At 32.4% G+C, this 27335-nt stretch overlaps 1 protein-coding gene across 1 annotated transcript in view; it reads left to right on the forward strand.

Annotated features, from left to right (window-relative positions):
- The window catches only part of SLC30A6 (solute carrier family 30 member 6), a 48411-nt gene extending 22021 nt beyond the window's left edge, over positions 1 to 26390 (forward strand). Inside the window, exons 6-14 of the mRNA XM_031951242.1 lie at positions 4286 to 4366; positions 7919 to 7954; positions 9309 to 9403; positions 12159 to 12207; positions 12570 to 12689; positions 14291 to 14393; positions 15342 to 15389; positions 16240 to 16308; positions 23467 to 26390. Coding sequence (XP_031807102.1) covers positions 4286 to 4366; positions 7919 to 7954; positions 9309 to 9403; positions 12159 to 12207; positions 12570 to 12689; positions 14291 to 14393; positions 15342 to 15389; positions 16240 to 16308; positions 23467 to 23961 — 1096 coding nt within the window. The 3' untranslated portion in view covers positions 23962 to 26390. The remainder of the gene's footprint in view (positions 1 to 4285; positions 4367 to 7918; positions 7955 to 9308; positions 9404 to 12158; positions 12208 to 12569; positions 12690 to 14290; positions 14394 to 15341; positions 15390 to 16239; positions 16309 to 23466) is intronic.
- The last annotated feature ends 945 nt before the right edge of the window (positions 26391 to 27335 follow it).

The raw sequence follows: 27335 nt of genomic DNA on the forward strand, positions 1-27335 counted from the left end.
AACCAGGCCCAATCTCTCCCAGCTTTCTTCCTGTTCCTCTCTTGCCTCCACCCACCAAAACGCCATTTCTTGTACAAACATCAGACTTGACAGAGGTGGGAGGGACCCTTTTTATCCAAAACATGTATAAAAGAGTATAGCCCAATTATTTAGCCTCATGTACTTGGGACCTAAGTGCATCAACTCAAACTTCAGCCCAACATCTCCCGCTTTTTTTTTTAGAACACAGGTGGTCATGCCATCCCTGGACCTCAGGGAAATCAGAGCCCACAAGGAGGTGTACAGCCTCCCAACTTCCTCAGAGAAGGAGGGAAAGCAACAAAAGGAGATGATCACAGTCTCCCTGACTTCCCAGAAAAGGCGGTGAAAGCACTAAAAGGAGATGATCACCCTCCCTGACATCCAGGAAGGGAGATGAAAAGCACCAAAGAGAAGTGGGGGGTTGTTAGGGTTTCTGAGCTGGGGTCTTATTATGCCAAACCCATCAGGGGAGGTTTACACAAGCACATAGTAATAACCAGAGGCTATTGATGACTCCCCCAAGTCAGTGCAGGCCTGGGGGTAACAAACATGAATTGTACATGCAAGTAGCGAAACAAAATTATAAATCAACATGGTGTTAAAGATCACAGAAGTCCTAGAAGGAGGGGTAAACAAAGTCACACAACACCTTCTTCACAGCCAAGAGAGAGTCCAAAAGCAACTACTGTCCATTGTTTCACATGTCGGAACCAAATCCCCTGAGTTTTTGAAGTCCTGCAAAAGTCTTTTTTATGTGTTAGGGAATCCAATGATTCCAGCAGATGTTAAGTCCTGAAAGCTTTTCATTTAGAATCCAATGACCCTGAGGATTTTTGTCCATGTCCGAGAATCCAAAGATTCCTGAGGGTTTTCAGTCCTTTGGGGGCCAAATTGAAGATCCAATTTTAAAATCAGCAGGAGTCCGGAGTTCAGGTTAGGGGAAAAATCGCGCTTTATTCCCTATGAAGAAGGATCGGAGGTGGAAGAGAATCGAAGCAATGTGTGGAGCTGAGTCAAGAAGCTATGATCCCAGCCACACCCACCAGCAGCCAGGAAATGGAAACCCAGGCCAATTCCCTCCCAGCTTTCTTCCTTTCCCTCCTTCTGCCTCCCCACCAAAAAATCGAATTTCCACAACACATCAGGACTTACAGAGAGGGCAGGGACCATTCTTTATCCAATCATGTATATTAATAGAGTATAGCCCAATTACTATTTAGCCTCATGTACTTGGGACCTAAGTGCATCAACTGAAACTTCAGCCCATTACAAGTTCTCATTAAAAAAAAAAAAAAAAATTAACTGGTAAAGAAGAAAGAACTCAACCATAGAAACTTACTATGAAAATAGGGAAGACAGGAATTCATCTTCAGAGGAGAATAATGAAGTTAAAAAAAAGTCTTAAATAGCTACCTCTTCAAAGAGAAGTTATAGAAGAACTTAAAAATCCAATGAGAGAGACTGAGGAAAACTAAAAAATAATTAACAATAAAATCTATCCAAGAAAAACAAGAATATTATGAAAAAAATGTTAACCAACTAGAAAAGGAGATACATTCTTAAAGAAAATAAATCTTGAAAATTAGAATTGGGAAGCCACTAAAGTTATAAGAGACCAAGAAATAATGAAAGAAAATATAAAGATTGAAAAAATAGAGCAAAATTTGAAACATAAGAAAAACAACATATCTGGTGAATAGATCAAGTAAAGAAAGTATAAGAATAATTGGACTACCTGAAAGATGTACCTAAAAAACAAAACAACACAAAAATGCAAGAAATGATCCAAGAAAATTGTTCTAGACAGAACAAGAAAGAGAAGTAGAAATAGAAAAAAATCCACCGATGACCACTTCAAAGCAACCTTTTGTGAAAACACATAGGAATATTATTGCCAAATTTCAAACTCCCAGATCAAAGAAAACATTTTGCAAAGAACAAAGGAAAAAAAAAATAATTCCAATATACTGGAGCTATAGTTAGAATTGTACAGAACTTAACAGCAGCCACAATAAAAGTGCAGGGCCTAGAATTGTATATACCAATTCAAAAGAACTAGCTCTGTGGCCAGAAATGTACTATCCAGCAAAATTATCCATAATACTGAATGAAAAAAAAAATGGATAGTCAGTGAACTTAAAGATTTTCAGGACTTTGTCTCAACCAAACCTCAACTTAGAAAATTTAACATATAACAACCAATATCAAAGATTAATTTCAAGGACCTTAAGATGAAAAAAATGATTATTTTACATGGAAATATATACTATAAGTTTAAGATTGACTTCAGTAATTGAGTAGCTCAAAAGAAAGATAGGTACAAAGTTTGATCTAAAAGCAGAACTGTCTAGGAAAAGGTAAAAATAGTAATTATATTATGTAAATGAGATACGAAGGAAGAACTGGACAGGCATTTGAGGAGGGACGAAGGCTTGTGGTTCTGAAAATCTATTCACATCAAGTTTAATAGGGAACACTACATAGATATACCACAAAGGGAATAGCACTGTCCAAAATTTATAAAAATATAAGGGGGAAGGGAGTAGGATAAGGTGAAACATAAAAGGATGTGTAGATTTATGGAAGTGGAACAAAGTGTGAAGATTAATGGGCAAGGGATAAAGGATAGCATAGGATAAGATGCAATACAGAATGATGGATGTTTAGATTAATCAGAGCAGGAGAAGATATGTAGATTAATGGGAATGGGATAAAGGAGGGAAGGAAAAGGTGGGAGGAGGTTAACTAATAGTAAGGCAAGTTAAAGAGCAGAATTAAAGTAGAAGTGCTAGCCAGGGATAGGAAATAAAGAGATATATAGAAACACTACAAAGATCAGGGGTAGGATTTATTTAAAAAAAAAAAAAAAAAAAGGGCTAATAATCATTGATTTCAAACAAAGTCACACTTAAAGAATGAGTCAAGAGAAATCTATTCTGTCAGCCATATGTTTGTTTTTTTAGATGCATGACTACATAAATCTACATATGGGTAAATGCAAATGTATATGGATGTGTGTGGGTATAGATGCATGTAGGACTATGTATGTATATAGATATATTTGGGGAGTAGGTGTGAATGTATGTATATATGCATACATATGTATATGTAAATATATCTGCTCAATTGTGACCTGCTTTAGGAGGAGGAAATGAAAAGGGGACAAAAGAATAAAAGTGCACAGCAGAGAACAAAGGAATAATTACAAGATGGACACTCATGAATATAATTTCTTCTATTATTACATTTGCTTTCTTGAAATGGAAATTTATGTTGTAAATTTGAATCCTCTCTGATGTTTTGCTGGGCACATGACAATGTTTTGTTTTTTATTTTCCATTTTCTGTCTTTTTTCTATTTTGTATTTATTCCAATAAATAAATAGTTCTGAATTGTTCACTAGAAAGTTTGAACTAGTTTATAGCTCTTCCAGCAGTGCATTATAGTACCTATTTTTTGCATCCCAGTAGTTGTCATTTTCCTTTTTTATGGAAATATGACTGTTAAACCTCTTAATTTTGCAGCATAAAGAAAGCTTAGCATTATTCCTCAAAAGAATTAGACGTCATTAGTTTTACAAAAGTGCTGCCGTTGTCAAATAGCTCAACTTTAAAATGCTTATCTCCTCAGCTTTAAAGCAAGATTTTAAAGAGGAAAAGGAAGAAAACGTACAGAGAGGGCCACAGTATTGGAAGAAGTCAGATTACTGTTGTTAAATATTGGATTACCTTTATAATGGTTCTAAAAGCTGCCTGACGTTCTCTACCACTGATTTCTCTTACTTCACAGAAGTTTCAGTTTCTAGTTTAAAAAAAGCCAACTTAGAGAAAATAGCAGATTTATTTCAAAGCATATTCTAATATTTAATTTAATTTTATTTGTTTTGGCTTAAATACAAGCCTGGGATCTGGAAACCTGGGTTCAAATGCTGCTTTTTAAACTCACGAGCTGTGTTACTCTGGACAGCTCAATCTAACCACTATTTCTTCACCTGTAAAATGAAGGGATTAGCCTTAGATGTATAAATACTAAAAATGAAGTTTTAAAAGAAAAGAGGGTAAATATTTTAATTAATTTTATATGTTAATTATGTGCAAAACCCAACGATAACAAGATAAATATTTGCTCTAATGAAAATGCTTTTTTTCTTATATTTTTCATTGACTCTAATTTCTGTAGAAACAGGCTATTTTAGACACACTGAATATAGAATTGTATTTTGACATTTAAAATGGAAATAATCAGCCTAATTTTTTGATTTTAGGTTTGAAAGATTAGAAGTTCTGGCAGTATTTGCTTCCACAGTTCTCGCACAATTGGGAGCTCTCTTTATATTAAAAGAAAGGTAAGAGTATATTCTATGAAAGCTTAATTCTGATTTCTAATACTCTTTTGTGGTATAATTCTGTTTATACCACCTCTTTGGAGTATGAACAGTAGTTACTTGATAGCTATTCATATTTATAGTCATGTCACTGTTGAGTTATCAGATATAGTGATAACATTGTTTACTCATAAGAGCATCATCTCTATGAGAGATGGTGGGAGAAAGGCAAAAATAGGGAGTGCTTTATTCAGTTTGGCAGAAACAATGTTGAAAGCTTCAGAAAACAGGTTGGAGTTAGATCATAGAAGAGTCTCAGATTCCAAGATAAGTGGCTTATTTTTTACAAAACTACTAAAGGTTTTGAGTAGGGGAGTGAATGATTAGGCTTATGCAATTCAAATATTGCTTTGTAGCATTGTGAGGGAGATTTAGAAAAAGATCATAAGTTTAGAACTCAAAGGAATCTCAAGAACCATTTAGCCATTCTCTTTTTTTTTAATTTATGAGGAAACTGAAACTCTCAGAGATTGATATTCCCAATCTAACTCAGGAAGAGAGACTTAAGAGATATTAAGACCAGCTAACAGGCTAAAATTTGAAAAACTAATCTTCCTTTATAATTTATGAAATGGATAGCATTTAAAGCTAGCTATATTGTTAGATTAAATTGCCAGACACATTGGATTTTTGGAGGATATTTTGAATTTAAGACTTAGAATGTATTTCTGAGTATTTGAACAAGTATCTTATTTTCTGTTTGAAAATATTTAATCTTAGTAACAATTCCAACACCTAAAAGATTAATTTTTCTTGTTTTTTTTTTTCTTCTGCCATTAGACAGTCATTAATAATGACTTTGTTATATCAGACTCATTAACAAAGGTTGTGACCTGGTTCTCCCAGAATGTAGACAGGTGATAATAGAAATTCTGAGAATCAAGCTATCAAAAAGTTAGGCCCTCAATGATGTTTTATGTTGATATTCTTTGGAATACACACACACACACACACACACACACACACACACATCTTTTAGTACTCATAGGTGTTAAGACTATTCTTCAGTTTCGTTCATTGGTTCATTATTTTCTTCTCGCTACTTAATTACAAAGATCCCTCAATAATCTTTCCTTGACATTCTTCTCTTTCTATTCTTTTCTCTACAGTTAATCTCTTTCATTTCTATCACTTAAATGCTTACCTCTATTCATATAAGTATAAAATTTCTGTTTTCAATACAAGTCTCTTGCTTGAGCTATGCTTCTACGTATATAACTCACTGCTGGGCATCTCAATCAGGTTGTGCTCATAATGCATCACACTCAACATATCCATTTCATTTTGTCATCATATTCATTCAGTTTCCTAGACTTGTTTACCCGCACATCTCTTAGAGATATCTTCCTCTCCATTCACATTAATATTACTACATGTCACATCTTCATCACCCATATCCTTGATTTGATTATATCACTCCCTTACTCAAAAACCTTCAGAATGGATCTTCATTGCCTTTAGGAATTAATATTCCTTAGTTTAGTGCTTAAAGCTCTTTACCATCTGACCCTAATCTGTAATAACAATATCTTACATTTAGGTAATGCTTTAAGGCTTGCAAATAAATCTGTCCCTAAATCATTTGTTAAGTAATTATTATGTGTTAGCCATAAAGAAAATGAAACGATCCTTTTCTCAAGGAGCTAACATTTAATCATGGACAGATAAGTCATGGATAGAATGAATACAAATTAAATGTAAGGTAATCAAATATAAAATACAGAGGAAAGATACTAACATTTGGAAGTTGGTACTTGGATCTGAGATTTGAAGGAATTTAAGAATTTTGTGAGGTAGGGGTGAAGAGGGAATAAAATTCCATGAATCAAGCAGTCACCACAATGGCACCAAGGCAGGAGATAAAGGGCCATATTGGCCTATTGTTAACTGTTCTCCCACTCCTTTTCATTTTCTTCCTTAAGAAATTAGCTCAAACTTTATCCAAAATGTGCCTCCTTTCTATGTCTATTGGAATCTTTCTTTTTCTTCAAGACCTATCTTAGATGCCACTTCCTACATGAACCCTCTCTTGAGTCCTTAGAAGAAAATGATCTTCCCTTCTTCCTGGTATTTCTCCTTTGTCCCCATCACATTCTATTTCAAATTATATTTAATTAGATTTTAAACTCCTTGAAGGTGGAAACTATATTGTTTTTCATTTCTATATTCTCAGTACCTAGCATGATCCATTCCTTTCATATCATTTCAGATATATGAATATCTGCATTTCAGAACTGCAGTAGACCTCAGCTGCCAAATAGTTTTTTATCTATACTTTCATCCAAGTCATTGGTAAAGATATTAAACAGCACAAAGCCAAGCCAGATCTCCATAGTGTTTCACTGGAGACTCCTGCTGTGTTACACTGAACCATTAATAAACTTTTTGGTGACAGAGGTGACTTTGGGGATTGCCATCCAACCAGGTGTGGTTGGATATAGACAGCACAAATATAGACAGCACAAACTGGTATTCTTAGAGGGAAGGCATTATCATTAAAGGAGAATAGATAAAATACAGAAGGTGAAATTTTAACTTAGATTTTGAATTTAATTCTAGATTAGTGAAGGGGAGTAACATGGACCCTGGAAAAGCAAGATAGAATTAGTTTTTGTAAGATTTTAAATGCCAAATAGAAAAGTTTGATTAATACTCAGTGTGGTATTTCAAATCTTTTCTTACTTTAGTAGTAGCAGAAATATATCAACTGAGATTATTTTTCCTATAGTTTTTTAAGTCTCGTTTTTTAAAAAAATGTATGTTTTCATGCCCCTCCACTAAAACCCTACACCGATAGATCATTGTATCTTAGAGATGATCATGGGCTATCACATATCAAGCCAGTGGACTCTATACTTTCAAAATTATTATTTTTTTGGTGAGGCAATTGGGGTTAAGTGATTAATCCAGAGTCACACAACTACTAAGTGTCAAGTCTCTGAGGCTGGACTTGAACTCAGGTCCTTCTGACTCCAGGACCAGCTCTCTATCCATTGTACTATCTAGTTGCCCCTCAGAATTTTTTAATGAATGGAAAGTCTTTCAGTTTAAGTCCAGTGATGGACTGTATGTTTAATATTTGGGGACAGCCTAATTTTGGAGAAGCCCATCATCATATTGGTTATGGCAGCTCTCACAAAAACTTCTAATTAATCAGAGCAGTGATGTTCATTATTTGGAGAAAAAGAACCCACAGTTATGAAATCACAAGTCTTTGGTATATTGCATAGTCTAAAAGTCAGATAATCAAGTTTACTAAGCTTAGGCCAAATTCATTTATTAGTTATTTAGAAGTCTTTGGTAGAGGCCTTTAGGAGCAAGTGAATCTCTGGATTCATTACTTGTTCTGTTTGAACCCTGTTCTCCATTGTAGTTACTAATATTCAAAAGTTAACTTTTATTATGAGAATTGGATTAATTTTGTTTCATTAGATTTAGATAGATCAAACAATTTTTCTCTTGTAATAATTTATAGAATTTATTTAACAGAATCTATGTAATTTCTTTCTTTAGTGTGGAACGTTTTTTGGAGCAGCCTGAGATACATACGTAAGACTTTAATTTAATATGTCATTTTTCATTTATTTATTTTTCATTTTGATATTGATTAAATAAATTTTTAAAAACCAATTCCAGTTGTTGGTTTTTTTCTTTTCCTGTTGAAGTTTATCAGTGCACTTTTTCAAAGTGTTTCCAAGACAAGATCCCTAAAGTAACTTTACTCATTGGGTTGCCCCATGTTCTCTTCCTTAGCTTTATTTAGTTTTGCAATCACTTCCCTGAGAAGTTTGCAAGCAGTCCTAGATTAGACTTCCCAGGATAGCACTCCAGATGTCATTTTTCCATTTTTTTCTTTGTTAAATTATGTATGTGTATATGTGTGTGTGAACACAAATATATATATATATGTATACACATCCATTAATACAAATATATGTATATATAAAATATTTTAAATTGTTATTGTAAACTACAAGATGAAGATTTTCCATGCCTACTCCAACCTAATCAAAGTATTTCTTGTTCTATATATTTAGAGGGAGAATATTTATACAATTTGACTTTATAAATATATCTTTATAGAATACCATTAATGCAGATATTCTTTTTAAAATATTACTTGAGAGACTGTGTCATAGTAGATTAAATACTTCAACTGGTATTCAGATTTTCTCTTTAACAATTATTAATTGTGTAGCCAAAGGCAAATCTCTTAATTTTTGAGCCTCAATTTATTCATATGTAAAATAGGTAACACAGTAGATCATGCACCAAGCCTACAGTCATGAAGTCACATCCATCCTTAGATACTTAATAGCTGTATGACCCTGGACAGTTCACTTAACCCTGATTCTACCAGTTTCCTCATCTGTAAAATGAGCTGTCAAAGGAAACAGTAAACTATTCTAGAATCTTTGCCCAAAAAACTCCAGAGGGGATCAAGAATTGGACATGACTGAAATGACTAAACAACAAAATAGCTATTATAATAATAACTTGTAATTTCTATATTATAGGGTTGTTAGGAGACTCAAGTGAGCACTTTGCATACCTTTAAGTGCTTTATAAATGTCAATTATTATTTTTGTTAGTACTTAGAGTGAACAGAAATATATGGTCTAATAGCTAGGACCCCTGAGAGGGTTCCAAGATCAGATTCTGGTTTTGACTCTTGACTCATTGATAGATAGCAAGCAAATAAAGCATATTGTCTCTCAGTCTTTTTGTTTCTCCTTCTTTAGGGTAAAAGTAGTTTTAAATATATATATATATATATATATATATATATATATATATATATCATGTGAAATGACATTGTTAGTGAAAAATAAATTTATATCTTGTGAAATGACATTTATTGTTAAAGGAAAATAAATGTGAATTTTATTTTTTTTTCCTTTAGGGGACGATTATTAGTTGGGACTTTTGTGGCTCTCACATTCAACTTGTTTACAATGCTTTCTGTTAGGAATAAACCTTTTGCTTACGTCTCTGAAGGTATGTTTTTCATTTCATAAGAAAGAAAATCCAGTTTTTAAAAAAAGCTCTTCTTACCTTGATTGATGTCTCAATCTCCCTTGTAAAATGGTATGTTTAGAAAATAGAAAGTATATGTTTTGAAAAATAAAAACCTTTAATTAAAAAAAAAAGAATTGAAAATGTGACATAGTAGAAGTAGGGCTGTCTCAAAGTCAAGGCTTAGATTCAAGTCCAAGCTTTGATACAGACTAGCTGTATGACCCTTGGCAAGTTTTTTAATTTCTCAGAACTTGAACAGCTTTCTAAGAATTTAAGTTGCAGAACATACGGCAAATTGAATTGATAAATTTCCTTGCTGTGAGCTCCCTACACAGGTGAAATGACAACTTCAAGCCAAAGATTTTTTTTTTTCTTTCTGATCGCTTCATTATACTTAATGTATTAATTACATATTTAAAATATAAAAAGGAGTTCTGAAGGGAAGAAAGGCAAAGAGCAATGATTCTTAATTTTTTTTGTAGAAATTTTAAAACTCAAAATACAAAAAAAATTCATTAATTCAGATATTAGTAATTCAGTTATAGAATAAGCTAATTCTATCTATAAAGGAAGAAAAGGTTTTGCTCAGCAACATAATAAATAAACTGTCTTAAAAGGGGAATGTTTGACCTCATTAAGAATCATATTTTGGTTGTTTGCATTTTGTTTTGTTTCTCATTTTTTTTCTGCTTTTGATCTGATTTTTCTTGTGCAAATTGTGGAAATATATATATATATATATATATATATATATATATATATATATATATATAGAAGAATTGCACATGTTTAATATATATTGGATTACTTGCCATCTAGGGGAGAGGGTGAAGGAGAGGGAGAGAGAAAAAAAGTTTGGAAGACAAGGTTTTACCAGGGTGAATGTTGAAAATTATTTATGCATATGTTTTGAAAATAAAAAGCTTTGTTAAAAAAAAGAATAATTTGGGGACATTACAAGTGAAATGATTAAGTTAATTACAAATAATTTTAATATAATTAAAAGAAGTCCAAGAAGACATCTATTGGGCAACACTTTGTAAGTACATTTACTTGAAAAATAACAAAACTCTTTCAAAATATTTTGCAAGTAGAACTTTTCTTGATTCAGATTGTCTGTTAATTTGGTGGTCCAGTTAATAAGGTTTAATTAGGGAACATCAACATTTTGGGACAAGTCAGCCCAAGAAAGGGCCCATAGTCAATGCATGGTTAGAGAAGAAGGTAGTAGGAAGTGAAATAATAGATGGTTAGGTAGAGCTAATAGTGGCATGACAAGAAACCTGAGATCTTCAAGGAGAGGCTTATACTAGGACAGGCATTCTTTTTAATTTTAATTTTTTTTTGTTGTTGTTGTTATATGTGTACAGTCATTTTGAACATTTCTATATTTGTCTTATTGTAAGAGAAAAATCAGAACATAAACAGGGAAAAATATGGGAAAGAAAAAGACAAAAAAATTAGTATGCTTTGATCTGCATTCAGTCTTTAAAGTTCTTCTGGATGTGGAATTGGCTTGGGTCACCACATTTCTGAGAAGAGCTAAGTATATCATATAGTAGATTATCACCTAATCTTGCTAGGGCAAGCATTCTTAGTCTAAAATCTGTTAACTTTTTTTTGGTAACTAAATTGCAATATGTTGGGTTTCCTTTGTAATCCTGTGTATTTTATTTTATGCATTTAAAAACATGGTTCTGAAAAGGGGCTCTATAGATTTCTTTTTTCATAGATTTTTTCCTTTTTTATTTTATTAAAGCTTTTTATTTTCAAAACATATACATGGATAATTTTTCTACATTAACCCTTGCAAAACCTTGTGTTCCAATTCTCCCTGCTCCCCGCCCTTCTCCCTCATAGGTTTCACCAGATTTCCATAAGGGTCTGTGAAATACAAAAACGTTAAGCACCTCTGTAGTAGGTCTTAAAACTTTGCATATTAGGATAACTTGGAGAAAACAGCTACTTTAAATTAAGCTGAAACAGCTTTATATCATATTTCTTTGTGATATAGAATTTGGGGACTAGTGGCCCAGAAAAATAAAAGATAAAATTTGAGATGAGCATATTAATGAGATATATGGAAATATGAATGAAATAATCTAGAAAATATCACTGAAAAGGGTTTGTAAAGAACAGGGCTTCTTAACTTTTTCCTTTTGGAGCCTCTTTTCACCCCAAGAAATTTTTATGTGACTGTATACAAATGTATAAAATAGGTCTACAAATCAGATTCAGTTACGTAATCCCTTTTTAAAGAAACTTTAAGAACACTGTACTGTATACTTTCGTTAGTTCTTTGAAGCCAACTGGTTATGATGTATTGGAACAAAAGAGACTTTTGACTCAAACTTTTGTCTTACTGGCCTACAATTTTGTTCAATTCAAGTATTAAGCCTCTATTATGCAAAATCCTCTGTGTGCTGAGTTGTGGAGGCTACAAAGGCAAAAATAAAAAAATATTCTCTGCCCTCAAGAGTTGATTGTCTGCGAGTACACTATGAAAACAAATAATGTGAGCAAAGAAGATAGCATGAACAACTGTACCAGAGGAAGTTTCTTGTAGTGACACATCGGCAAAAGAGAGAACTCTCCAAGGAATACTGTCAGAAGTACTTCTGCATATAACGTGGCCTGGTATTCACTAAACATCAAAAAAATTTTAAAATCAGGAAGGTTGTTGAATTGGTTTCCCTAGATGTCATGCTAATAATAAAATTTTTATTTCATTTAGCTGCTACTACTAGTTGGCTTCAGGAACATGTTGCTGATCTTAGTAGAAGGTAAGTTTGAATGAAGTTTAGTTATAATTTAATTAAACAGTAATACATAAAGACTGTAAGTTAAAGTATTTATTCTATAAGTATATCAACATAAAAGCTGGCTTCTTATTCTAACTTTACTTTTCTTCTTGTGTACTATTTATTGGCATGTTTGTTAAATTTGTTGAATTAGCATAAGTTCCCCAGATAAAATACAAAAAGTAATTCCAATGACTTTTGTCAATTATTAAACTTTTCCCCAAAGTTTTCCTTCTGTGAAAACGAGATAAATTATGTGTTACTGAAATACAGTTCATTTTTTAGATAAATTTGCAACAGAAATAATATTTATGAATCCTTCTTTGTTTTGTTTTTCCTTATAGTTTGTGTGGAATAATTCCAGGCCTTAGCAGTATATTCCTTCCTCGAATGAATCCTTTTGTCTTGATCGATCTTGCTGGAGCTTTTGCTCTTTGTATTACATATATGTTAATTGAAATAAAGTAAGTATTTTTCTTTCTCCTATTAGTAGTAATGACTAATCAATCTGTGGATCTGACTTATAAGAAAACCAATGCAATGTTATAGGAGTACCCCTGCATGAGAAATCGGGAAACCTGGATTTTAGTTCATCTGAATCACTAACATGCTGTTTTGACTTAGTCAAGTTGTTTAACCACTGTAGGCCTCAGCTGCCCCATGTTTAAAATAGTAAATGGGAATTGATAACATGAAGATTCCTTTCATTTTAATGTCTTAAGATTTTTATGATTGGTAAAAATACTGAAAGATAGATTGTTGTCTGTCACCAGAAAAGCAAAGCAAATTAATTTAAAAGAATTAAGGAAATGAAACTTCCAACTATTTGCTCTATATTCTTAATACCCACATTGCTTCTATGTTCACTTGGCTTACTATTGCTATTAGAATAATGTCTTTATTGCTAAAAAAAAAAAAAAAAAATCTGCATTGTTTTAGAGAATAGTGTATCAATTACAAGAAAAATACTTCATATATTGAAAAATACTTGGAGAAGGACTATAAATGAGGAGCCTATGATTTTGGAGCTTTGATCCATTTCATAAGGGAGCTTCTTAACAAATCAAACTATTGATGGAATCTCATACTCTAGCAGGAAAGTCTCTATGAATAAAATAGTAGAGAACCCACCCTCTTCCTTTGGCAGAGAGTTCTAAATTTTCACAAATACCTATCAGAAAATTAGTATTTCTGTAACAAATTGAATGAACCATTAAATTCCCTTTGTTTATATAAAATAAACTTGTTTTGCTTCCAAGAAGTAAAAATTAAAATAGATATGTTTGATAAAGAAATTAACTAATAATTAATATTGTTGGTATAACTTGAGTTTTCACAACATCTCTTGTTTGATGTGGTAATTTCCTTGTAATGAAGATATCTTGCAGTTAAGGCAAGTTTTACTTAGTGAAACAGAAGTTATTTTTTAAAAAAAAACAAAAACTTTTTTTTATCCACATACATGTCTATATGTATGTTATGTGAGTAGTTTATTTTTTTTAATCATTTAAATTTTTTTATTTAATTTAATTTTAGTGTTTTACAATTACATGTAAAACACTTTTTACATTTGTCTTTTTTTCTTCCATTTAGTTTGTTTTTAATACACATTGCTTTATAAATCATGTTGAGAAAGAAAAATCAGAGCAAAAGGGAAAAACCATGGGAGAGGAAAAAAAACAGAAAAAAAAGTGAATATAGTATGTGTTGATTTACATTCAATCTCCATATTTCTTTTGCTGCTTGCAGTTGACATTTTCTGTACAAAGTCTATTGGGATTACTTTGGATCACTGAACTACTGAGAAGAAGCAAATCTTTCATATTTGATCATCATATATTCTTATTATGTACAATGCATTCCTGGTTATGTCAGTAGTTTATTTAAAGACTTAACTGGAGGGGGATATTTTGTCTTGAAAAACTGGGAATACTTTGAGTCTTTTCCATTCCTGATAATAACCAGTTTTAACATTTTTAGCATTTTGAGAATTAGTTACAAGTAGCTTGAAGTAAAAAGTGGTTTAAGGAACCTTCATTTACTCTTTATTATTTTCTCATTTCAGTAATTATTTTGCAGTAGACACTGCTTCAGCCATAGCTATTGCTCTGATGACAGTTGGTACTATGTATCCAATGAGTGTGTATAGTGGGAAGGTATTACTCCAGGTAAGGAAAGTTTTCTCAGACTATTTCTTCTCTAAACTTGGCTGCTTGGTATGATCCTTTTTTCCTAAATTTTTTTTTTTCACCTACTGGGCCAACTACATAATCACACACTTTTTAAATTGCTAGAGAACCTATATAATTTGGTACTATATACCTATATAGAGAACCTATATAATTTGGATTTGTTTAGGCACTAAAATGAAGTGATTTCTTCTAAAACGTGTTATCTGGATCCAATGAAAAAGCTCATAACTGACTGATAATATGGGGAAAATGTTAGTCCTGTATTTTTAATATACAACAAAACCAAGTTAGTGAGATTATTTGCCTTTAATGAGCATGTTAAATAAAAAGAAGTACAGCTTCTCATTTTTATTTATGTATACAGTTTATATTTTCATAATCTAGCTACTGACATTGAATCTTTTAGTCTTACTTAACCTAAAATCCATAAATTTCTTTTGCTGTAGACTTTATATTTGAATTTCTGTTTACTAACATAACAATCCTATTTCTCATGATCAGGTAATGGTCAGTCTGGTCAGATAGGATTATTTTTAAGACTTTAAGACAACCTCAAAATTCATCTTTATCCTTCACCAGTTTCCCCAATTACACATATTTTCAGAAGCAGAGAAAGTTTTCTGTTAACACTTTCACAATATTTCTAAACAAACATTTAGGTTTTTAGGCAGAGGGCCCCAACAAATGAATTGATTTGAGTATAGGCTGATAACCTCAGGAATTTATATGCTAGAACTCTAGAATCTTTTAGCTTCACTTTCCTGTCATGTCCACAAATTCATAGTTATTCTTGTAGCATCCTCGGAGATAACACTGTACAGTAGGGTATGTTATGTAATCAAATTTTTATTGTTTCTGAGTCATTGATTCAATTAGTCTTCTGTCATATATTGATCATAATTTATTTTTATTTTCTTTTCCTAGACTACACCACCTCATGTTATTGGACAATTGGATAAACTTATCAGAGAGGTAATTATAGCTGATATTTAGATGAGTTACTTAGTAAAATCACCAATATTGTGGAATTGTGTTTAAAGAGTAGGTGTGAATAGTCAGCATTCTGTTAGACTCTAGGTAGGATTGACCTAAAGTTTATATTTCTATTTTCCTAGAAGTTTATAATTTTTCAATAATATAGGTTAGATGAGAGTAATAACATGATAACAAAAGACAGATAAATCAGAGGAGTTATTAATATCAGTCAATGAATTTACCAAAGACAGATATTGAAGTAGTTAAAGTAACATTACTTGTTTCAAATGCCTTTTCACTTGTCTCTGTCACAGACATCCTCTGGACCATTACCTAGGCCTTGATGATCCTTGTGCTTATTGTGTAGCATCTACAATTTTTCTATACCTAATGTTTTAGGTATGGATTAATTAGGATTGATTAATGTTTTAATTAATGATTAATGAGTTTTGTATTTCTACCTCATTGTTATCTAATTTTACAAGTTCTCTAGGGATAGAGACTATACCTGTGATTTTATTGATATAGGAAAGTACTTTTATCAGTGTGAAAGGATATTTTCTCCACAAACTATAGTCTTAGCTGCACTGAGATATTAAATGACTTGCTCAGCTTCATAGAACTATAGTATGTGTTAGAGATTTGAAATCAGATTTTCCTGACTTAAGCTTACTCCTCATTCACTGCTGTCACTTATAAAAACTCACTAATTATAGTAAATTCATTAATGTCAGTTTGTATAGACATAAAATGTAATAAAATTTAGATATTAGAAAACAATATTTAGAAGAAATTCAAGTGCATCAAACATGAAAATGTGAACTTTATCAATAACTTTTATCTTTAGGTTTCTACATTAGATGGAGTCTTAGAAGTCAGAAATGAGCACTTTTGGACACTGGGATTTGGTTCATTGGTAGGTTTTCTACTGTGTTATATTTTTAGTAAATGAAGATATAGTAAAAAGAACATTTTAAAACATTTCTTTGATACGTTTCATACAGTGAGATCTGAATTATTGAAAATTATTACTGAATTTTATTGGAACTGTTACAAAGTAGTCATTTGATAAACTTATGAGTATTGAGAGATTTTTCTCTTTTCTTTCTCAACAATCTTATTCCCCACCTCAATATGTGAATCATGGCTGTTGTTTCTTTTTTTTCCCATTTTAATATGTTTTTATTTATTTCAATGAATATTTCTCGATTATGTGTAAAACATTTCAATATTCATTTTTTAAAAAAATTGAGTTCCAAGTTCTCTCCCCCTTTCTTGAAGATATAAGCAATTTGATATCAGTTATACATATAAAGTCATACAAATTATATTTCCATTTTTGCCATGTTGCAAAAAAAATAGACAGAAACCCCAAGAAAAATCAATAAAGTAAAAAAAAAAATGAATAATTCTCTCTCTGTATATACCATTTTTCATCAAGCCTTCTTTGGAATTATATTAGATCATTGCCTTAAACTGAGTAACTAAGTCTTTCCCAGTTGTTCTTCCTTATAATATTGCTAAGAGTTCTCCCAATTCCATTAGCTTCATTTTGCATAATAAGTTCATATATGTGTTCTCAGGTTTTTCTGAAATTATCTTGCTTTTCATTTGTTCTAGCACAATGGTATTCCATCACAATTATATACTGCAACTTGGTTAGCCATTCCCCAATTAATAGACATCCCTTTAATTTTCAATTGTTTCCACAAAAAGAGCTATTATAAATATTTGCATATGATTAGATCCTTTCCCCTTTTCTTTGATCTCTTTGGAATACAGATCTAATTGTGGTATTATTTAGTCAAAGGGTCACAATTTTATACCCCTATGGGTATAGTTCCAAATTGTTCTCCAGAATTGTTGGACTAGTTTACAACTCTACCAACAGTGCATTAATATTACTATTTTTTTCACATTCCCTCCAAAATTTGCCATTTTCTTTTTCTGTCATTTTTCTGTTAGGTTAATCAGTTTCATAATGTGTGTGAAGAGGACACCTCAGAGTTGTTTTAATTTTTATTTTTTTAATCAATAATGATTTAGAATATTTTTATGTGACTTGAGAATTTTGATTTATTCTGAAAGTTGAATGTTCAATCTTTTGACCATTTGTCAAATGGGAAATGGTTTCTTTTTTTTTTTTAATAAATTCAACTACTTCCCTATATATATTTAAGAGAAGAGGCCTTAATCAGAGAAAACTGGGTGTAAATTTCTTCCCCCATTTTTCTGTTTCCCTTCTAATTTTGGCTGCATTCGCTTTGTTTGTGCAGTTTTGTTTTTTTTTTTTTTTTAACTTTTATGTAATCAATCTCTGCTTTACTTCCAGTGATCTTCTGATTCTTTATTTTGGGCATAAACTCGTTTCTTACCCATAAATCTGATAGGCAAATTTTTCCATGCTTCCCTAAGTTAGTTATGGTAGTCACCCTTTATTCCTAAATAGTGTACTTTTTTGACCTTGTTTTGTGTGAGATAGTGTGAGGTGCTGCCCTGATTCTAGTTTTTTTCAAAATTGCTTTCTAGTTTTCCCAGCAATTGTTATCAAATGGTACTTGAATCTTTGGGTTTCTCAAAAACTAGATTAAGTACATAATATATAATAGTAAATGAACCTAATGTAAATGTCCCTAATCTATTATTCTACTACTCTGTTTCTCAACCAGTGCAAGATTGTTTTGATGATTATCATCTTGTAATATAGTTTGAACCTGGTATTACTGTACGAGGGATCTCCATTCACATTTTATTTTTCATTGATTCCCTTGATATTCTTGACTTTGTTCTTCAACATGAATTTTGTTATTATTTTTCTAGCTCTATAAAATAATTCTTTGGAAGGTTGATTGAAATCGCATTGAATAAGTAAATTAAGTAGAATTATCATTTTTCTTACATTGAGTTAGCCTATTCATGAGCAAATAATATTTCTTGAATTGTTTAGATCTGTTTTTATTTGTATGAAAAATGTTTTGTAATTATGTTCTTTTGGTTTATCTTAACAGGGAGAGTCCCAAGTATTTTATATTGTCTGTAGTTATTTTAAATGGAGTTTCTCATTACCCATTTTTATTCCTTCAGTTGCTTTTTCTTCTCTTATTGCTATAGCTAGAATTCTGAGTACAATATTGAATAATAGTGGACATCATTGTTTTACTCCTTTTCTTATTGGAAAGTTCAGTGCCATTTATAGACAATGCTTACTCTTGACACTAGATACTGCTTATTTTAACAATTGCTTCATTAATTCCATTGTTTCCTAGTGTTTTTTTTATTAAGAATAGGTGTTATATTTTATCAAACTCTTTTTTTCTGCATCTGTTGATATAATATCAGATTTTTTTGTTGTTTTTGTAATTGATAGAGTCCATAATATTGATAATTTTCCTAACACTGAACCTCCCTACATTTTTGTTATAAATCTCCCCTGGTCATAGTGTATTGCTATATTCTCCTGGCTCTTTTTTTTTTTTTTTTTTTTTTAATAATGTGTGTGTTTAGAGATATACATTTTCCCCTAAGCATTGCTTTAGTTGCATCCCACAACAAGCTATCTTCTTGGTCAGCTGTTTTTCTGAATAGATTTTATCACATTTTCTTCTATTTTTCCATTCATTTTATTTTGTTTTGTTATTTCATGATACCCATGAAGTTGTTAGCTTTCACTTGTTCCAATTTTTAAGGAATTATTTCCTTCACTCAGCTTTTGTATCTCTTTCTCCATTTGGCCAATTCTGCTTTTTAAGGAATTTGCTTCTTCAGTGAATTTTTATACCTCTTTTACCATTAAGCCAATTCTGTTTTTTAAGTGGTTATTTTCTTCCTTTCCTTTGATTTCAATTTTTTCTCTACTATCATTTGATTTTGTAAATCACTTTTTAAACTTTTTTCAGGAATTCTTGTTAAGCTTGTTTCCAGTTCACTTTTTTCCTTCCTTTAAGACCTTGCTTGTAGTTGTTTGACTTCATTGTCTTCTGAGTTTATTTTTTGGTCTTCTTTATCACCATAGCAATGTCTTATGGTCAGGTACTTTTTTTATTGTATTAGCTCACTTTTCTCTATTCTAGTTCTTAATTTTGAACTTTATTTTAAAAGTCTTCTGGCTATTTTGCATTTCTGTCTTAAGAGCTAATTTCTAGGCTTTTGGAAGTTGGTATTTCCAAGGTGGTATGATTTTGGGAGAAGTGTAGCCATTGCTCTCTTGGCCTACACTCTGGTTTTTATCTTAGAAAGACTTCTGGTCCCTTGACTGTAGTAGATACTGTTCTTCAGGGACCCTGGTCCCTTGGGACTAGAAATGTACTGTTCTCAGGGTCTTTGAATCCTTGAGATTGGAAGTAACTCTTCCTCAGGGTCCCTGATCCTTTGTGATCTAAAACATTGTTATTCCACAGAGCTGCTGCTTTCTCTTGACCAAAAATATATCTCTTCCCTTCAACCATAATCCCAGAAGTGAATATAGCAATGGATTTGCTTAACAGTGTGGTCCTGCATCCATTGTTAGCACATTAGTCCTCTGTAATCTCTTTCTGACCAGTTGCTGGGTCCCCTTTCTATCTTTGACTTGAGAGTTCCTGTAGCTGCTACTGCCTCTGTCATCACCATTTGTACCACCTTTGCTCTTTCATATACAAGGGCTTCCAGCCACCCCCTACCCCCAAGTCCCAGATTTTTCCTTCCAACCTCCTAAGTTGTCCTGAGTTAGAAGAATGTCTCAATCTGATCTTTTGTTGTTTCTGCCATAAGATGAAAGTTGAACTGAGTCTTGAAGGAAGCAAGGAGGCAGAGTAGACATAGAAGTATGGAGGACTGTCAATGAATGAAAAGGCATACATATATAAGATGGAGTGTTATGTATAAAGAACAGAAAGAATGATAAACTACATAGATGGAAATAAAGTATAAAAGGATTGAAAAGAAAGGAAAGTTAGGAAGAGACCAGTTGGTGAAGGATTTTTTAAGTCAATAAAGAATTTTATATTTGATTCTAGAGCTAGTAGGAAATAATTAGGGTTTAACACAAGTAGAGGGCAGGGTGGTGAGTTTTGATCAAATCTGTACTTTAGGAAAATTACTTGGCTAACTTGATGGAAAATGGATTGGAGTAGGAATATACTTATGGCAAGGAGACCAGTCAGAAAGCTCTGTGATAATCAAGGTGTAAATAAGGTAATGGCATGGTGACACACAGGTCAGCAGCTCTGTGGGTATAGAGCAGGGGACATATATGAAAAATGTTATAGAGGTAAAAACAGTAAGACTTAGCAACAGATTATACAGGATGAATGAGAAAGAGGGGAGTCAGCAATGACCCTGAATTTGCAAATCTGAGTCTAGGAGGATGGCGGTACCCTTGATAGTACCTAGGTATTCAGTGAAGGATAGAGGAATACAAGAAAGATAATGAGTTCTGTTTTGTACATGTTTATTTTGAGATACCTATGGGATATTCAGTTCAAGATGTCCAAAAACAGTTTATAATGTGGGACAAGAGCTCAAGATAGAACTTAGGACTAGAAAAGTAGATCTAAGAATTATATGCATAAAAATGATAATTAAAACCATAAGAGTGATGATAGCAGCAAGTGAGATAGTATATTAAGAGAAGAGAAGAGTGCCCAGGATAGAGAGTTGGGGGACACATGAGCTATAAGAAGACCCAGGAAAGGAGGTGGAGGAGTGGTCATACAGGGAGGAGTAAAAAAGAGGCCTCTGACAGAGGCTTTGGAGTAATCAAGAAGGATGGAAATTTTTTTTTAAAGCCATGAGATTTGGTGATTAAGAGATCATTGGTAACTTTGGAGAGAGCAATTTCATTTGAAGGTCAGAAACCAAATTGAATAGGATTTAAAATCAAGTGAGAATGAGGGTTTGCATGTAGTTTCAATAACCTTTGTTTTCTAGTTTTTAAACTTCCAGCAGATTAAAAACTGCAAAAGCCAAGGAAAGTAGTTGCCACATATAGGTACACTTAGCACAGTAAGAAGCACTGTTATTGGCCCAATGACAAAAAAAGAGGCACAAAAACTATAAAAATCAAACATAAAAACTCAGAAGTGTAACAGCCTGAAGCCATATATTATAAGGGGCCTCAGCTTTATACTCTTCAACACTCTCTGAGAACATTTCTATATAACAAGATAATACAGTCATCATTTGTTCTCAAGAGTTCTGAGTTTTTACTCTATAAAATATGACCCTCCCAGATAGCCTTATTTTTAAAAGAATTGCTTGATGGAATAATAGGAATAATAATTCTAAAGAAGAGAAAATTTTGGGGCAGCTAGGTAGTGCAGTGAATAGAGCATCAGCCCTGAAGTCAGGAGGACCTGAGTTCAAATCTGGTCTTAAACACAATACTTCCTACCTGTGTGATCTTGGGCAAGTCACTTAATCCCAATTGCCTTGGGGGAAAAAAAAGAAGAGAAAATTTAGGGTTACATGCTTACTTTGAATATTTTAAGGTTGTTACTGAAAGTATTAGGCTTAGTCCATTTGGTGAAGAGGGCAAAAATAGGATCAATAATGAGATTTAATTATATTTCAATTCAATATAAGGAGCAATGAAACCTAAAAATGCAATGGGCTGTCTTGGAAAGTAGTGAGTTTAAGTGGAAAATAAATATTTTGGGGGTTACTTCATTTAGAGATTGGACTAAATAAATGACCTAGTTAGAATGTCCCTTTGAACTCTAAAGATTATATGATTCTATTAGCTTATAATATAGTTGAAGAAATAAGATACGTGAAATATTAAAGAAGACAAAATTATATTTAACAACATTATATGCTGTCATAATGTTCTTAATTTTTCAACACACACACAAAAAGGACAGTGTAGGCTTTATAGTACAGTCAGTAAATGCAAGAGAAATTAGAGATGAGAGAGATCATTATTGACTTTTCCGTACTTTGGCTTTAAGGAAGAAGTGGACAATGAAGGATGAATAAAATACTAGTAGCAGAGAGTAAAGCATTCTGAGAAAGACCATAAAGAATGAGACCAAAGTAACATATATTGAGAACAAACAAGAACTGTGTACTGACTAGAACAAATTGTTCCTATTAGAGAGTAAAAAAGATGGTTAACTTGATTAGCTTATGAAAAGTCTTAAAAATTCTCAGTTAAGTCATTGTAGTTCTTACAAAGAAGTAACAGTGTTTGAGGGAATATTTCTGTATTAATTGTATGCAGGATGAACTGAAGTGGGGAAGAAAGGTAGCCTGTGTTGGTCTCTTGATGATGAAAAACCAGATTATGGTAGTGAGAAAACACTTTTTTTACTTATTAAATGCCTTTTATTTGGAGGATACTGTGTAAAACATAAAGATGAATTCTTTCTCTCAAAGAACTCACAGTCTTATTTTGGTATGATGCACAAAAGTAACTGCGTGATTGAATTAAAATGTGATAGATGAAATAGAAGCAAATTTTTAGAGAAATTGAAATACTATTAAATTAAGGAAAATAGAAGCAAATTTTTATGGGAATTTTAGAAGGGACAAATTTAGAATACTTAATAAAACAGTTGATAAGACTTAGTCATTAGTTGGTTTGGGAAAATGAGAAAGAAATCAAAGGCAGTTATGGTATAAACTACATAAAAAGAGTCAAGAATTTAGCCCGCCATTATATCTCAAATATTTGATTACATCTTTAACTAAAGAATTTCTGAGACTATTTTGTTCTGTATAACTCTACAATTAATATTGGAAAGCCATCCTGAACCCCTTTTTGATTTTAGGTGCTTTAATAACTGAACTGACAGGGAAACTAAGGTTAATTTGTGTGCCATTTGATTTATTATTACCATTTTTCTCTTCTGGAAAACTAGAGTTTATTCAGAAACTTACATGCCCTCTTCTGATTACTGCCTGTACTTTTGTTTACCATGCAAAAGTAGTTTTATGAACTTTTTTCCTCAGTAATGAGTTTATGATGTGTTAAGAAATTATGCCTTCCCTTTTGCTTAAGAAATGTCACAACCAACCGTAATTGAAGTCTTTCTTTCTCACCAACATCTTAGTTTCCCTTATGCAGACTCTTTCTTGTGTGCTTACTCTCTTTTAGGCTGGATCAGTGCATGTTCGAATTCGAAGAGATGCAAATGAGCAGATGGTTCTTGCTCATGTGACCAACCGGCTCTACACTTTGGTGTCAACTCTGACAGTTCAGATTTTCAAAGATGATTGGATGAGGCCTGCTTTAATATCAGGACCTGTTGCAACCAATATGCTAAACCTTCCAGATCATCATATAATTCCAATGCCAACTTTAAAGAGTGATGAGTTGAACCCTCTCACATCAACTCCAGCTAAACCCAGCACTGCACCTCCAGAATTTTCTTTTAATACACCAGGGAAAAATATGACCCCAGTTATTCTTCTAAATACACAAACCAGGCCTTATGGTTTGGGTATGAATCATGGATCCACACCATATAGCAATATGTTCAGTCAAGGATTTGGAGCACCAGGAATGGGAACAACTCAAGGATTCAGGACTGGTTTTACAAATATACCAAGCAAATATGGAACTAACAGTAGAGGGCAATCCAGACCATAAGACACTGCCATTTGATCTTATTTATTCTTATTAAGGGTATCAACTTTTTGACCTCTGTTCTCTTTAGCTGTTCAGAAATGTCAACATTTGATCATTCATTCTAAATATTAGGAATTGATGGTCTAATCCCCATTTCATGAAGCTTATAAGACTATATTTTCATAAAATGCATTTAAGCTAATGAAATTCTCCTGAATTTGCAGCTTAAATGGATTTGCTTTATTGACAGTGTGTTCCTCTAAATTCAGATTTTGCTTCTCTTTCATTTTTTGAAATTGATTGCAATATGATCTTGTGTTAGCTTTATGAGGAATCACTTCACAGAGTGGCAACATTTCATTTTCTTGGTGTAAAGATGTTTTCTTCATTTGAGATTATGAATCTGTTTCCTGAATAATGGTAAGAATTTCAGGAATGAGAAGAAATTACCATTATAAAAGTAAAGATCTCTTTTACAGCTTTTCCAAAGTCAGTTCTATTTTCTTTGGGGCCACACTAGCTTTTGGAAATTATTGTGTTACAAAGCAAAATCAAGTTTTCCTTTTACTTGAAGTTTTCTATACATGTTTTACTGACCAAGATTTTAAAATGTCATGACTAGATTTTTATCATGGTTTTTATTGTTGTTTAAATTTAGCTAACAAGTATTTTCACTAATTTTTCTGCAGTTTTAAATGAACCATGCTTCTCTTCATTACACTTTTGCTTCACTTTTTAACAAATGATTTGTCAATGTGCAACGGACAGGTTTCTATTCTGATTATTCCAGTTAGAAATTAGTGGTGGAAACAGCCATAATTATACAACTTGTATAATTTATGACCCTTTTACTAGTTCACTATTCTGTATTTTATGAACACAATTGTATTGGCTATATCATACTTGCAAGTTTGCATAAATATTTATTTTCTACACTGTATGATATTACAAAAACAAGAAAGAATTGAGATTGTTATACTATATTACATCTCCTGAGGGCAAAATTATACTTTATTGTCCTATTTTATCAGGAATAGTGAAATAGTAATGGTGGCAATATTTTTTTAAATGACATAGGACATTTTATTTATTTTGAATGTTTTCCATGTGTGTATTATGTGGAATTTCCAGTATAGCTAGTGCTGCTTTGTATAAAGCATAATAGTCAGTAATACCCAAATGTTCTCTTAAATGCAGTCAACTTCATATGACCTCTACAACCACTGTTTTTAAAAAAAAAAGAAAAAGGGATTTAATAAGTAAATGAAGTTGAACTTCCCCATTTGCCAGGAATTTTCCAGTAGTTTGGATGTTTCACTTGGTGCTGCTCTTAAGGATGCATGCATGACCTCAACACTTTAACATCCATCTATAAAAGATTTTCATTGAATTCAAAATGTTTGTGAAGACCATTCAGTCTTCATCAAAGTATCAAATCTCTCCCTGTCATTGGGGGAATATAAATTAGAAGCTTGGAACAAGTGGGAATGAAGAAACTGTTTTGAAGTGCTATAAAAGATCCTTATTTGCCGCAGAATTAGGTCTATTCTACCAGTATCCAAAGGAAGAGAATTCCATGGAATTGTATTGTTCAGGGGAAATATGTAGCTACATCCTAATAATTTATTTGGTGAGAAGTCAACTATAGTCAACATTTATAATGTTAATGTAGACAGTTGGGTTTGTAGAAAAAAATCTAATCAAAATTGTGTATTTGCCCTTAAAAAATGAGACAAAAATATCATAAGGCAGCTTTCCTTCTTTCCTGTCTTACCACACCTATGGCTGTGCCTATTAAAAGGCTTTCACTACAGGAAGAGCTTACCACCAGTGACCAACCAAATGTGCCTGTGAATGTCTTCATAGAGACCAGAAGAACTTCCATATCTTGAGAGGTGGTAAAAGGTATGTTTTCTATGTCGTTTCCTCTTTCATCCCCTGCAGACAACCTCTACTTCTGTGAGAGTAATGGTGTTCAAATGCCTACCTTGAATCTGTATAAAACCTATTTCTTCCACAGCCTTTCAGTGGTAGCCGCCTATACAAGTGCCCCACCAAAGGTGCTTTAATTACTGTTTACACTAGTTGAGGATGGTTATTCAAAGTTGCCCGTGGAATGTGAAAGTAAAACTGGCTCTATTTGCTGGTGTTTCATTCATGCTGCCCATCTGCTTTGAGAGATGATAGTCTTTTATGCATTTGGTTTCCAGACTACCCCACAGGAAAAACAAATTTTGCTAGTAAGTGGCATATAAGTTAACAACCTTGATATTGCTGTAGTGCCAAATGTAGGTATTTAGACATGAAGTTTGAAAGGATAAATGCTTGTCATTTAGTTTGAGTTTGATGAAAATTTCTCTACAGATGTGATCAGCAGGCATTTAACTGAGCAACAACTATATGTGTATTATCTGTGCCCCATTGCTGAATAAAGAATGTTGAGCCCAGAATTTTTTATTTGCAGTGACTACCTCAACATAATGGCCAGCTTTTAACCTGTACTGACCCCATGTCCTTTAATTTGAGCTACCATGGGAATGGGAGGTGGACAGTTTGGAGTTCAGTGAATAGTTGCTTGGTTTTCCCAGACTACATAGAGATAAGGCTAGATTTTTGAACTAGAATATTTTCCTTTTAGATTCATTACATTTTTTTGTGAGTTGAGGAGGTTAAAATGATTTGGGTACTATGTTTTTGACTCCTGTGGAATGCAAACATGGATATCTTTTTTTTTTTTCCTATTACAATGACTAAAGCCTATGATTGGTGATTTAAAAAGAATAGCAGCTTCTTGATAGAAAACCTTGATTTCATGCTTCTGATTGACCGTATTCTGGTTGAGCTATGAGCAGCTGTCAACTTTCTACTGAGGTATAAAGAATACTGATCTGTCTATAATAAGAGAAATTGTTTTTTAGTATTTTGCATTATTTGAGTTAAACTGAGTCTAAGAATGTTAGGTGCATTTCAGTGTCATTTATACACTAGATATTTTAAAGAATCTTAACACATGTGTACACTATGCTAGATATTGAAACTAATATAAAGGAGTCAGATGAACCAATTCACTTTAATACAACTAACATTGTTAAGCACTTAATACATAGAAGACATTGCTAGTTGCTGGAATCATAAAGACAAAAAAGAACAAACTCTTCATGGAGTTTATCTTCTGATAAAAAAGATAATAGATAGAAATAATAGCTGCAGTGCTTCTATTTCATGACTACTATCTGGTCTCTGTTGACTGACTTCATATTTAATTTAGCTTTAACCAATAAATATGAGATGCTTAAATGAGGAGTGAGCATTTCGGAGCTCAAAATAGAAAGGGGAGAAAACGAATTTTTCATTTTATATAAATGTTAGAGATGACTATAGAGATTATATTACAT

Source organism: Sarcophilus harrisii, chromosome 2 (assembly GCF_902635505.1).
Source record: "Sarcophilus harrisii chromosome 2, mSarHar1.11, whole genome shotgun sequence".
In the NCBI taxonomy this organism is placed as follows: domain Eukaryota; kingdom Metazoa; phylum Chordata; class Mammalia; order Dasyuromorphia; family Dasyuridae; genus Sarcophilus; species Sarcophilus harrisii.